General features: G+C 35.4%; 1 protein-coding gene across 1 annotated transcript in view; it reads right to left on the bottom strand.

Moving 5' to 3' along the window:
* Tenm1 (teneurin transmembrane protein 1) overlaps nt 1-15,256 on the bottom strand; it is an 819,764-nt gene that overhangs the window by 120,392 nt on the left and 684,116 nt on the right. The window contains exons 19-20 of the mRNA XM_085684917.2: nt 13,118-13,379; nt 10,411-10,678 (exon numbers count right to left, since the gene is read on the bottom strand). Of these exons, the coding sequence (XP_085541043.1) occupies nt 10,411-10,678; nt 13,118-13,379 (530 nt within the window). The remainder of the gene's footprint in view (nt 1-10,410; nt 10,679-13,117; nt 13,380-15,256) is intronic.

Consider the following 15,256-nt stretch of genomic DNA (forward strand, 5'->3'; position numbering starts at 1 on the left):
ACTGGCAGTGAGCAGGTAAAGGTAGGCAAAGGGTCATGGGCTATACTTCACAGGAGCTGGCACAGGGCCCCATGCTGCTGTAAAAATATTGGGAAAGAGTCAATATGGAAAAATGCGTTCTTTGAGCCATGTGGCACCTTCCTTTGTGACATCCTTAACTCCATCTAAAGTTATACGTTTCCGTATTCTGTGTCTCACATGTATGCAGAGATAGTAAGTGAATATTCACTAAGCATGAGTCACTGGTTGTCCTGTACACATACTGTTTTCACAGAGGGCTGTGTTTTCTGATCACAGGTGCACACCTCTGACTTCATTGTTAGTCTTCTTTCAAATCTTCCACCGGCATATAAAGAAAACTGAATGCAAAAGACTTGCTTACTCTCTCCGAGGCATTTGAAAAAACTGTCTTAATGTTCATTTTACTTATATGGGCAGCATTTTTTGCCACTTGTGGACTATAAGAAGGCTATGGGGCCACATTGTCCATGATATCTAGTTTCGTAAATCTACCATTCATCTATAATGGCTAGAATAAGGGATTGACATTAAGTAGTCAAGGTAAAGATACAATGTAATGAAGCTGATTGTGAAATATGACAAGATGAAGCAGATGATTTTCAATAGCTTCAGGCTAAGGATTCAGAATTCACAATGCTTGCATTTATGAAAGTAATATATAATTAAAGGTGATCTGATAGTCAGTGAAAAAAGTTGTGTTACCTTCATGAACTAAGCACACATCTAGAAATAATTTGTAGACATTTAAAGAATAACAAGAAATAAAAATCTTTTTCTTCCAAAGAAGCCATTCAATAGAACAATAAATATTTTTTATTAAAACTATATTAATACAAACCCAGAAAATGACAGAAAACAAAACACCCAAAGAATCAAATGAAAGCCGTAACAACAGATCAACACTATGTTGACAACATGCTACCTATTGTAAATAAGTGAGTGTTCTCAGAGTTGTATCTTTTCCTATTCTCTAGTAATTTATTATAAAATAGCATGACCTCAGAGGTTCCTTGATTTGACATGCTGCCTGATTGTCTGAAATGCTTTGTTTACCTGTAATTCTCAGTTTATTAATACTGTCTGCATCAGGTGGTAGGTTTTTATTGAATGCCTTTTCAGCATTTGTGGAAATAGTCATACCGTTTTCAACTTTAAGTTTCTAAGATAGTGAGTTATAGCAATAGATTCTGCAAGGCTGAACCACCACTGTGGTCCTAAATTAAATCCAACCTGATCATGATACATCGTCCTTACTCCAGTTACTGGATTTGACTTGAGAACTACTAATACTTAGGATATGTACTCTATCCATTCACAAAAAGGGTTATGCAAGATAATATTAAAATATATATAGTTGGACAAGTAGAAAAAAGGCATTTAGGAATGTGAGTAGCTATTCAACTGTTTCATACTAGGCTTCATACTGAAATATAATTTTGTAATTTTTTTCTGGATAATTTCATCAAGTCTAGTTCCATGAAGACCAGAAAGATGTTCTGGGATTCTATACAAATTTGTGAGTGCCTTTGTGTATTCCTCTTACTGTGGAGCAATATCATTTCACTACACAGGCAAGGCTAAAGGGTCACTTCTGACTTTATTCACTTGTTTGTTCAATCATTCAACAAATATGCAATATTTATTGAGTACCTCCTGCTTACAGGCACTGTATGGGGCACATGGGATATGAGGACGAATAAAACAGAATAAAACAGAATTCCTCTTGGTGCAGCTCATAGTCTAGTGAAACAAAAAATATGAAAGAAAAATTAATAGCACACACTCGCTGTTACATATGTTTTGATAGATGTTACAAGAAGAAAATATGTACTATTAGGAATGATTCTAATAAGGGAATTCATGTTGGTTGGGGGAGACAAAGAGAAGAGGTTTACCTAATGAGGTTTCCCTCACTTGTGGGGGGCACATTCTAAGACCTCTTACTGGATGCCTGAAATTGTGACTGGTATCAGATCTATGTTGGTGTTTTTGTCTATGTGCCCTGCAGCATTGTCACACAGTAATCAGAGTTAATCTGTCTTTCCATGTTTCATGCTGTGGGGTCTCCTTTGCACAACTCTTCTTGTGCTTTGGAGTCATTAAGTAAATTAGCCATTAATTGAACACAAGCACTCCAATTGCTTAGCAGTTGATTTGATAACTGACACTACTGTGTGACATTAATAGGCCATTAGTATATACACTATGGATATGCTGGACAAACAGAGAATGCTCTTCTTGCTTTTGAAATTATTATTGCCATGCAAGCATGCTGTGTGTGTGTGTGTGTGTGTGTGTGTGTGTGTGTGTGTGTGTGAATGTGTGAGTGCACTTGTGCATGTGCCATATTGAATCACATAGAGGTTGGAGGACAACTTTGTTGAGTCATCTCTCCCCTTTTACCTCTACACGGGTTCTAGGGATGGAGCCCAGGTGATCAGACTTGCATGTCAAGCAGTTTACTAGCTGAGCCATCTTCCTGCCCTAAATTATTCCTGTCTCGGCAAGATGGAATGGTGAGAGATATCATTATGCTGCTCAGAATGGCATGCAGTCTAAAACGGCATGGAGTATTTATTTCCAGAAATTTTCACTTAACATTTTCAGACTTCAGTTCACTGGGTAACTGAAACCAAGGAAAGTGAAACCACAGATAAGAGGAGAAGGGGTACTGCACAGGATCACCTTGACTAACAAGGGCTTGTGTTTGCAAGCTGAAAATATTTGGAGTAAAAAATGCATTTAATACACTTAACCTTGTGTACTTCAGAACTTAGCAAGACAGCTCACTACATAAGATCAGTTATTTACCCTTTTAATTCAGTGACTAACTGGGAAGTACAGCTTTCTGCTGCTTCCCAGCAACACCAGAGTGTGTGGTACTACTGCATATTACTAGACAGGGAAAATATCCAAATTCAAAGTACGGCTCTTACTAAATGCACATCGCTTTTATGCCACTGTAACATCATGACACAGACAAATTGAAAGTTAACCTTGCATTAGTTTGGGGGGAACTATCTGTGTAGGAAAACCATTTTAGGCAGAAAGAGTAACATGTGTTGAACACTTTGGTACTTGGCACTTTTGTGAAATTTAAAGAAGGTCAGATTGGCTGGAGTCACTTGTTTTTCCAGTTTATCAAAAATAAAGAACCACAATTATTCTCAACCTCACCCAGTAAAAAGTAAAACAAAAGATTGCTATCCTTTATTTTTTAGACAATTTTGTTTGGGTAGGTGATTCAAGAGAGAGACTTGCCTTGGAAATGGGCTTTTAAAAATGTGCTTGAGTAAAAGGGATGTAATGTTGCAAAGAAAAGAAATACCCGTTTACTCTCAAAAGCACCTAGTTTTGATAAAGTATGTTCTCACCCAATTTTGAAGGACTATAGTTGTAATATCCGGAGATGTGTTGGGAGAAAGAAGCTGAAGGCAAGAATAGTTAAAGAGGCTGACTTGATCAGTAAGTTGTATGTTTTTCTAAAACATGTTTTTTTTTGTCTCTAGATTTTGTTATCCTACAAATGACCTTCAAACATTTTTTCCTGAATGTCACATGAAAGAGTTTGTTGATTCGGACCCACAATACATATACACGCATGGTAACACACACATATATGCACAAACTGAAATAAAGTGTTCCTATGCATCATATTTTGAAACTTTCTATTGTGTTCTTGTCACTTTTGTCCTATTATTAGCTAATAAATTATATTCTATTATTCCAAAATGCTGCTAGACTCATGAAATGAGCTTTACGATCTAACCATGAGTTTAATCAGACTGAAATGGACACATAGTACTTACTTACCAGAGTATTAGGGTAAGTCCTAGACTTTCTTACTTTAGAGATTCTTTCTCATATTAAAATTGCCATAACTTACATCCCACAGTAAACATTTCATATTTAAGTTTAAAAATTAATAGTAGCTGAAAAGCTGACATAATGCTTCGTTTTGCAGACACTCACTTAACTCACTTTATTTGTGGTGATTTTTCTGGTTTGCTTTTCATACTTTGCTTTAAAGTTGCAAGCACATAATTGTTCCTTTAAAAAACTTAAAGCCTGGGCACTGTGCCTATAAAGTTGACAGTCTAACACAGTTCCGCTCTCAGTTAGCAATTATGAATTCATCAGTGGAAAGAAATGATGAGAGATTATTATCTCTGCTAGCTTTTCTGACAGAAAGCCACTGGGGCATAGAATTGGGTGCTTGTTAAGGTGGGGTGTTCTCTCATTGGGTCAAGAATGACAGAAGAAAAGACACATAGGACTGGAAGATCTGAGTTGGAATTCCTGCTCTGTACAGGCTTTTCGGCTCTTTCTGAACCTGGTTCTTCCTCGGGATATTGGAAGCCTTATTAATTTTGCCATGCCTACCAAGCAGGAATGCTATATGGATTAAAATGAAATAATGTATGTGAAAGTACCTTGCAAATTGTAAAGCACTCCCCATTTATTATTAAAATATTCAGTGGGTACTGTTCTCGTGGCTGCCCAGCTTGCTTAGGTTTTACTGAAGGAAAATTTATGAACACTAAAGCATCATTCTCAGGAATGTTTTGTGTGCACAAAGCAGCCATAGCTTAGCACCTATTACTATTAATGTTCCCCTGTTTCTCTCTAACACAATTTAGACAGACTCCTATGCATTGTGAGCCTTTAAGAAGTCTAGTTCTTGCAGAAACACCACTCTTTCTTGCCAAACTATTGTACTAAATAATTTTGCAATCATTGTTGCCAATAACCTTGAAGAAAAATAGGATTGTTTATAGCAGTGCTCCTAAAGGCGGATGGCTGATTTCCTGAACTTCCAGGACTTTAAACCTCTGCAGTTTAATTTAATTAAAATGAAGGCCAAGCAGAATGCATTATTATACATTGATAATAGATGCAGAGACAGGCAGACATAGGGAATTCTTTTGACAAAATTCACATAATGGATGTAGATCAGAGGCCCCGAACAAGACAGCTCATCACAGTAAATACACCATCTCTAGAGTTCTGAGCACCATGAACTTAACAATAGTGACTTTTTAAATATTGTTTTGCAAGCCATATAGTTGGGAAGGAAACTAAATAAAATACAATGATTTCTAGACATTATAATTTATTTCGAGCCAGGGAATGAAGCACTGAGTCCAAATCATTTCAAATGCTCACATGGAGTTTTCAGCTGGGCAGTCTTGACCATGAATCAGACAACAAATTCTTTAAGCTGGATGAATCAGTGATTTTGGCTTTTGTAGTGAACCTTAGGGTGAGTTTTACTCTTCTTCTGCTTGATCAATAGTGTACTTGGATTAATAAATCTTATCAGTTGCCACCAATACTTCTTGTAGTAAAGAGTCCACATAATCCCCATTGGTAATTTATTCACTCTTGTATTATACCAGCTGCAAAGTCTGTTTCATTGTAGAAAATGGTGGGATAGCCTAGGATTTTAAACACTGCCCTTTCCATTTTGGTTGTCTTTCAATAGTTTATTCTTCTTTTGTGATATTCTGGCCCTTAGATATCATACCAATACCCCACAGCTGAGCCACATGGGAAGCAAGATTGCCACATTTCAAACTAAGCAGCATTTCAACCTAGATAGTCTCCATCACTTAAAATTCATCTTATTTAAATTTGGACTCCTCTTAGTCCATCATCCTGAAATAGATGGGCCAGAGATTGACAGCTAATTGGTACGAGAAGGAACAAGAGTTAAGTCCTTCTTGGTCATAGTCTTAATCAAAATCATCGCTATAATTAGAACATTATGAATGATGGAAAGAAAGGCTTATATCAATTTCCTATTGCAACTGTGAAAAAGTGTCATACACTAAAAGAATTCAAATAAAATAAATTTGTCATTTTACAGCTGAAGCAGTCATGAGTCTCAAATAAGTCCCAATGAACAAAATCCAAGATGTTAGCAGAAATGAACTAACATCTACAGACTTTAAGGGTACATCCCATATCTGTCTTTTCCAACTAGCTCCCAGTAGCCAGTCATATTCCTTGTTTTGTGATTTCCATACCCCTTCTTCAAAATAGACACTGCTTATCTGTCTCTCTATGTCATTATTGCATAGGTATACCATTCTATAACTCGAATCTCTCCATCTCTCTCATTTTCAAGACCTTTCTGATATTATGTGGTCTAGACAAAGTAGAGCAATCTCTAATCATATATTCAAAACTAATTGGCAAACTAAAATTTGTTTGTAATTTTAATTCTCTTTGGTCATGTAGCTTAATATACTCAGAAGTGACAGGTGGACATTTTATAGAGGGGTGGTTATGTTTATGTTACCAAATAGCTGCATTAAGCACTTTGAGTTTAAAAGCAATCTGAGCAATGTTGTATACAACACCGTTGTTACTATTTGATGGGAAACTTTGTCTATTTACACTCATAGTAGTACAGTAATTTTAAAATATTGCCATGTTTTCAAGTAAGTGTGCAGAGTATGTTCTAGATGTGCACATATAATCTCAATAATCACACATTTAATAAAAATGCCTCCATACGTTTTTCTCTTGAACTTTTTGGTGTGTTCTTTAGGGGTTCACAATCCTTCAGAGTAGTTGACCCACCAATTTCATTATATCACTTATTCAGATGCCTTACCATTATCAGAGAATTATCTTATTTTCTATGATGGAAGAAGAATTTACTTGTTCTAGGGATAAGATCCCCCCCATTGGTTGTCCAATGCAGAGTGGTCATCCCTGAAACCATATACACACAAACATAAAAAATTGAGGGAGAAAATTGTATTTATTTGTATTGTTTGATTGCACGGAGTAATTAAATAAAAGGAGGCTATTAACCTGAGAGTGGGCGGCATGGGAGGGCTTTGAGAATGAGTAGCTAGAAGGGACTAGAAGAAGGAGAGGAGTGAAAGTGATCAAATTATATTTTAATTAAACATATTAAAATTATTGTAAGGAAAAGAAAACCCAAATAACAGGCTAGTATAAGTCAGGAATATACTTAAGCTATAGATTAATGCTAACATATATTATAGATGAAATCTATAGATATAAGATAAACTAGAGCTCTCCTTTAATACAGATTGATGCTTTCTTTTTACTTATTTACTAACCTTTTTTACAAACCAAATGCTTTTAAAACGTGTTAAAATGTGGTGAATACTGAAATAAACATTCACCTGTTTTCTTTCTTAAGCTAAGAAAAAAGAGATGGTGATAAAGGATATGTAGTAAATAAAGTCTCTTTAGTCACCAGTCCCTTAAATCATGACTAACAGGGACATTCCCTACAAGGCAAATAATCTATATTTTAACGTTAGTTACTATTTGTGCAATTATTTAGGCCTTTTCTTTGGGAGCTTTGCCAGTTTCCTTGTTCTACTCTGAAAGTTTTCCCTTAAGTGTATAAAGAACCATTGTCTTGCTTTACACTTTGGGTATTTTCAAGTCATTTCATTACCCATAGCTTTTATTATTGTCACTAGCATTATAAAAGAACCAATAACATATATTAATACTATTTTACTTAAAAAAATTTGAGACTACATTTACAAAGGTCTGCCCTTCCCTTTAGTCCTTCCAAAATCTCCCAGATGGCATTTTAATTAATGCTGTTTTGCAGTCAGAATGACAAACGGGTGAACAATATGAATGAAGAAGTCAACATCATAGTCTACACATTATTTTATGTTTATATATGTGGTTTACATGTTTCCTTAATTATAGGTAAATGTATTAGTAAATCCCTCATTGAGGATGATTAACGAGAACAAAGAAGGTGTAGAATATTTATCAATGGTGATATTTAAAAAAAGGGATACAATTCATGTATAAAATGAGGTTTCTTATATGGTACAGTCAGAGGCTAGCTTGATACTTCAGTCAATAAAATGTTTTCTATGCATGCACAAGGACCTGAGTTCAATCTTGTAACTGTATATGCAAAGCTTGGTGCTATAATCACAATGCTGGGAAGTAGAGACAGGAGGATCCCTGGGGCTTCCTAGATAGGTGAACTAGCCAGATCAGTGCATTCTAGGTTGATTGATACATACTATCTCAAAAACAATAGACAGGGAGTTATTGAGGAAGATCCTTGACATCAACCTCCATACACATTCGTACCCATGAATACTAGCACATATTCATACACATTCAAACAAATTGTGCAGTCACTGAAGAAAAGAGTTAGGTGGTTTCTTGGTAATTTAAACATAGTATGCACACTGTCCAGAAATCTATGTTTATATGCAAAAGAATTAAAATCCTGTGTTGAAATAAATACTTGTATACAAAGATTCATAGGAACACTACTCAAAGGACAGAAAGTGAAAACAGTGCCAATGTCCTTGAGTTAATAAAATGACAAACATGTATGGTATATGCCTATAATAGAATTTTCATCAGTCACAAAAAATGGAAGGAAGCACAGCTATATGTGATTACATGGATGAGCATTGGCAATGTTATGCCAAGTGAAAGAAGTCAAACTCAAAAGACCACTTATTGTGTGGTACTATCAGTTTGAAAAATACAAATTAGGGGAGCATAGGAAGACAGAAGGGAGATCATTAGATTCCAGGGCCAAGGGAGAGAGAGGTAGAAAGACAACTGCTAATGTGTTGAGCGGTTTTGTGGGGGGTAATGACAAAAAATGATCCAGATTTAGATATTGGTGATGGTTGCAGAACATTTGAACTGTGCAAATTGCCTTCTATAAATGTCGGGAAGATTTTATGGTATGTAAATATGTCCCAACAAAGCTGTTATTTTTATGTAATCAGGTTCAGCTTCATGTATATAAACCTTGTGAGGAAATAATAGAAATAATAAGAGTTAGCTCTTCATCAGGATGTCGAATAAATTTGTGCATGTTACACCTTAAGAAAATAACAGCTAATGGCAACACCAACAACTAAACTAACTTTTACATCCAGCAGGGGTCTAAGGAGGTTCATAAAGAACTGGAAGATAAAAGCTATAGAGAAATGTAAGAAATTTTGGGTTATTCTGCCTAGCATAACACACTGGAGTGGGCGATTATGGGGCTTTGAGTATATATCAGTCATGGTCACAGAAGGACTCAGGCAGTGCTTACTAAGAGTTTGAGTGACAGTATGGGCAAAGCTAATGGAAAAACAGTAGTGGAAAGCAATCAGACTGACAGTACTGAACAGTACTGTGAGGTCTTCTTGTCTTATAGGGGCAAGGGAGAGAATGGTGACGACGAGATCAGCGAGAGTTTGGAGACAGCTGACTACTCACTAGGAAAATAGACTGAACCTAGAGAAGGAGTTTGGCTCTAGAACTCCCTTGTAACTTCTACACTCAAGAAGGAATGAGCATTGGCTGGCCAGAAGTGTAGTGGAAATTAGCCTGCTGGTAGAGTTTGGCATTGCAGAGTTTTTCTATGCTGCACATTGACTGATGTACATTGATATTCTTTTGAATAGGAATCTGAATGCAAGATAAATCAAGTCAGCAGAATAGTAGTTGAATACATGAGAGAAAGGGAACGTCAGTAGTATAGCAGTAGAGGTACGCTCACTGATAAATAATATCCAGTCTCTGTTGGGGGAAGCAGTGAAATCTTGTTGAAGAAGGGACTGAGGTAATCCAAACCTGCCCATACTCCTTGTATTCTAATAAAGTCTAACATAGATTATATTGTTAGTCCTATATTTGAATTTTAATTAGGCAGAGAAAAGACACCAGATCTTTTCATTTTCCTTTGGAAAAAGTAGAAAAATTTGATACACTATAGTCTGAAACGTACTGCCTAGCTATGTGGGATTATATCACAGCAAACACCTCCAAGGAAGGATGTGAAAACAGCTCCTCCAGAGATTCAGCTTCGAATCTGTCCCTAGATTTCTAGTCTATATGGTAACATTCTCTGTCAAGATTACAGAAAATCAAAAGAAATAGGAAATCAGGATGGTGTTTTTTATTTAACCTACAGAAGTAATAAGTTAATGGAGTATAACCATCTTAGACATAAATGATAACAAGTAGAGATGCCTATATGTTAGAATTTTGTAGTTTCTAAGTGGGAATGACAGTCTAAATGTCAAATTCAAAAACAAGGCTTGCAGAACACCACACCAAAGGTCACTGTTAGAAGGCAACATTCAGTTCTGGAGACAGTTATAAGATAAATTTGATATTGTGTGATTCCTGTGGTATGTTGCTATCATGAAACTAAAATAATTTTTAAGCAACAATATATCAAAGTGGAATTTGAAGCAGGTCTAAAATGTGTATTTACATGAAAAAGAATACCTAATATTCCTTAACTGGAAGAAAAAGCATTGAATATTCCAAATTCAAATTAAAGCATATCTAGTACGTTCTGTTTTGTAAGCAAAATACTGCTATTTAAACAGAAATATTTCAACATACCCAAAGCTTCTGCCAGGCCCCAAACCTTCTGTCCATAGATGTCTGTCTTATTCCAAGCAAATGTGTAGACAAGATTAATTGCAGCAGGAAACCACTTCTGTGTGAGTCGCCCTTCCACAGCTACTGTGAGGTGTACTTTAATCATGCCCACAGGAATCGTTGAATGTGTCAAAATGATCCGCAGCAAAGTTTTATACCCAGGTGTTCGACTGCTCAGGTAACTCAGTCTCACAAAGCTAGAAGGAATTGGGATTTCCTCCTGTACAACCTAAAATTGAAACATACACACACACACAAAACAAAACAAAAATTAGCTCTCCAGTGGCCACAGGTAGAGGAAGCTAACATATGCTTTGCTGTCTGTGAACCAGACTAAAGGCCAGTGAATACTGGGGTCTACTGATGCCAAGTCATGTATTCCAAGATTTTTAGGAGACTGGGTGACCAAAATTTCAATTTTCTATTAAATCTGAATGAGAATGAGAAATACAGCCAGTGCTACAGATTGCTCTCATCTTCTACCGCCAGGCATGACTGTAAAGAACAATTTTATTCTTTCATCGGTGTTCCAAAACTTGCTTAGCAAGAGTTGGGAAAGATCACACTGCTGAATGTCAAGCAATCCCATCCTCTGGGCTCTATTAAGGGGTCTTCTTTCTTATATAAACACACACACACACACACACACACACACACACACACACACACACACACACATCTCCTTACTTGGTTCACATATCTCAAATCAATTGCCTATTTAGGATGGGTATCCTAAGAGGAAGGATTACAGAAACAGGTTCAACAAGTGATATTTAATGACAAGGATTGTGGGATCCCTGGAATTAATCTTTATTGAAATCATCATGTTTGTTTACATTGGAGCTTTGGAATGATCTGGGGGTCAAATTTTTAATCACAGTTTTTTTTCACATTTTTCTTTGTGACTGTATGTACAAACGGCTGGGTATAAGTTTCTCTAACTTGGCACCAATGACAGAAAAGAAAATTCCCACTAATTCCTCCATAAATCTTAGAGTAAACATTGGTTTCAGAGTGAAAATTCCATTTGGCTTTGTAAATTAACTGCTATTACTTTTTGCTTATTACTACAGATGGAACTAAATGTCAAAAACTGGTAACTAAAATTGAATCTTCTATTTCATCATTTTCATCTTTCAAAACAGAATAGCTGAAGTGGCCATCTTATTCAGTAAATTTAATATGATGTGGCACAAGTAAATATTGTTTGTGTCCTGTTTTATTATTAACAAAGTACTTTCATCCTTCAATTTCTTCATACTTGCATGTAAAGTTCACAGAACAGACTGTTAAATACAAAGCAACACATACTTTTCCAATGACCTATTCTCTCTTGTAAAGCCTTTAAAAATTGTCTTATTTTTAATGATGTGTGTGTGTGTGTGTGTGTGTGTGTGTGTGTGTATGTGCATATGAGTGCAGGTGCCCATGGGGGGCCAGAAGAGGACATCTGGTCCTATGAAGCTGGGGTTATGAACAATTGTGAGCTACCAAATCAAGGTGCTGGAAATCAGACTTGGATGCTCAAGAAGAATAACAAGTGTACTTAACTGCAAGTCATTCTTTTTGTCCCTCTTCTATATTCTTTGTACAGTATTATTTCCTCTACATTATATGTCTCATATTAAAATTATCCACTGTTTTTTTTAATTTTTTTAACAGTAGTTAACTCATTTGTTACCTTAGTATTTATTTTCATAAGGAAATACATAATTCTAATTTTGAAAACCTCTGTGTTGAACAAAGACCTACACTTTCTAGTGACATCTGTGGAAGAATTAGTATGCCAGTTAGATATACTCATTACTTTCCTGTTTTTCCTATTTCCTAAGAAAAAGTGTTAGAATAGCCACGACAGTCAACACTTTGTGTTGCTTTTCCCAGAGAGGGTTATTTTTGTATGAGGTGTCTTTAGTGGGGAATTCTGAGAGCTTTTGTGGCTGTTATGATGTAATAAAGTTAATTCAATCTGGAGTGTCCATTAAACTCTTAGGAGTACACTTCTTGAGTTTTGGATCTATAAGACGTATAAGTCCATTCATTTGACATCCACTTTTAAATATCATTAGAATGTTTCTATAATATTGTCTAGGAATGGTACTATGACTGTTGGAGTGGCTTAAAACTGAATGTGCAATAAATAATAATTCTCAGGTACTCTAAACTCTAAAACTCAAATACTTAGAAGCAATTTTGTACAAAGCACACCCACTCAAGGCTTGAAAACCACCATTACTAAATACAGCTAAACAAGAACTTCCATGACTCCCGAGAACAACAACAATAAATACAACCCGCACAATGGAAGAAAAGCTGATTTTTAAAGAAGCTTCAATTTCAGAACCACAAACACTCTAAAATCATTGATTATACTGCTATCACTATTAAGCCAGCTCACCACGTTTTTTTTAGGGCACCGTATTAATTAGGTCAAATTTGAGCATTTCTCTTGACAGCTAGTTCATCTTGCTATTTCCAGGCCACAGATACTGCATTATATCATTGCCAATAATATACTAGAAAGACTTCATTCAAATGCTTCTTTTAAAAAAAATTAAGGGACCCATATTTTAGGAACAGTAAGAATGAGAGAAAAAAATTAGTCATAATACACTGCTAAACATCCTAATGACTATAACTTTATACTTTTGGAGCCCAATATACTTACCTGAAGTTCAGGGACAATAGTTCCCCTTTCTGGACAGGATCCTCCAAATGATGTAAGTGGTGAAGGAAGTACAATAGGGTTTGGGCTGATGAAGTTAGAAATATCACAGGATGGTGTGTCTGCTGTAATTCTCTGCATGATTACTTTCTCCACCACAACAAACTGATTCCAAGGCAACCAGAGTGTTCTCTTTTCAGACAAGAAAGGCGATCGGTCAAAAAGTAAGACAACAGAGATGCCACCAATGGCTACGAGGTCAAAGCTAAGAAGAATCAAAAGAAGGAAGAGAAGGAAAAAGAGGAGGAGGGGAAGGAGGAGAAAAATTAGGAGAAACACTGGGAATATAGAGCAGTTCAAGTATAAAATAAAAATAGTTCAATTATAGCTTTATTTCTTACTTTCAGGAAATTATAACCACTTTTATTTTCTGTTTTATAAATTTCTATTCACTTAGTGTTCATTTCATGGATGATTTCTTTTTATCACTCAGTAGATTTTTGATATGGGATTTTGTACCAGTAGTTGATATTCACCAGACTTAAAAAAACAATTTTAATATTGTCTTAAACCAAATAATTGTAAGCTTTTCTTATAAAGCCAAATTTGACATTACTGCTTTTGCTTGTGTTAAGGATCACATAAGAATGACTAGCTAAATTTTGCAGTATTTCAAGTATGCATATTCATCCTGAAAATTTTATAAGTAACTATATATAGTAGACAGATATATTTACAAGTATATGTATACATATATTCTTTATACATATGCATAAAAGGAAAGAGCCAAAGGTTAAATGTCTTTTTCAGGGATACAAATATAGTGTCAGAAATTAGACAGTGTCTCTAAGGTAATTTTGGGAGAAACATACCAACAAAGGAAAAGTGTTCAGGGAAATTTGAACTAAACCATGCATGAACCTCCTGCATCTGACAACCATCTCCTGCTTCTGATTGTGCCTGAATTCCATATTTAGGATTTCTGATTCTGACTTCTTATTGTAAGACAATTGGTAACTCATCCTACTCAACTCCGCCTCTAGCTCTTCTGTATCTCTGAACAAAAGAAGACTATCTCTTCTGTAAGCCAACTATGTCCCGCAACAGAAGTGGTCCCTGACAAGACTATTGTGTCAGAGCATAAAAGCCTCAGATTTCATTTCATTCTGCACTGATGGTTCCACCTCACTTCTTTTTTTAAGTATAATGATGTCTTTGAGGTAATGTACTTGAAAGCACTCAAAAAGGTGGAATATGATAAAAAGTAACAAAAATGATGAATCATTATCATTATATCTTAAAAATGAATAAAAGACAATATGATACTCCTTAATAGTCAAAGCAATGCAAGTACATAAGGGAACAATATAAGTATCTTCCTAAATTAGAAAAGGTCTTTCAGTAAAAACACTTCTTCAATGCTAAAAAGCCTGATAGAGAAACTGACTAAATTATGGACATCTTAACACTTCCTTTATGTGATATTTATTAGGGTAAGTCAAGTAGCATCATTTATCTCTTGTTGAAGAAATTTTCCAGGTAAAGAGAATGACTGGTAGCCAAGGATGGATAATATTATGTCTTTGTTGTTGCCTCTTTAGTAAAGTAGCAGTAATATTAAGATGTATTCCCAAAGGAGAATTTAAGAATCAAGTTAGGAAATCATCTTGATTTGAACTTAAGAAGAAAATCCAAACAGCTTGTACTTTAGACAGAGAGTATGAATTCATGATAACATAGAAACAGTTTAAGACAAATGTCATGGGGGAAAGTCCAATATTGTTTGTCAAGAAATCTTTTCTTTTGATCACCCTTTATGTAGAATTGACCTCATGTCCTTTGCCAAATGCACTTGCTTTGTACAAACAGTAAGTCTTAACTCCTTATGTCTAGAGTGCTTATTTATTGAAAAAAGAAACAAACAATAACAACAACAAATATAAAGACCCAAAAGGTAGATTATCCAAGTAATAACATAGCTATCTAGGAAATATTGCATTTCTACAAAGAGTAAGCAAACAGAGCAGCCACATTTTTGTGGGAAGAATGAGTTTGACTTTAAATACATCTCAGTTTGGATCTCATCCCTATCATATTAACCTTTTGTCTGAGTTAGTTTTTTAAATCTCCATGAACTGTAGT

Source organism: Myodes glareolus, chromosome X (genome assembly GCF_982192425.1).
Source record: "Myodes glareolus chromosome X, mMyoGla1.1, whole genome shotgun sequence".
Classification (NCBI taxonomy): domain Eukaryota; kingdom Metazoa; phylum Chordata; class Mammalia; order Rodentia; family Cricetidae; genus Myodes; species Myodes glareolus.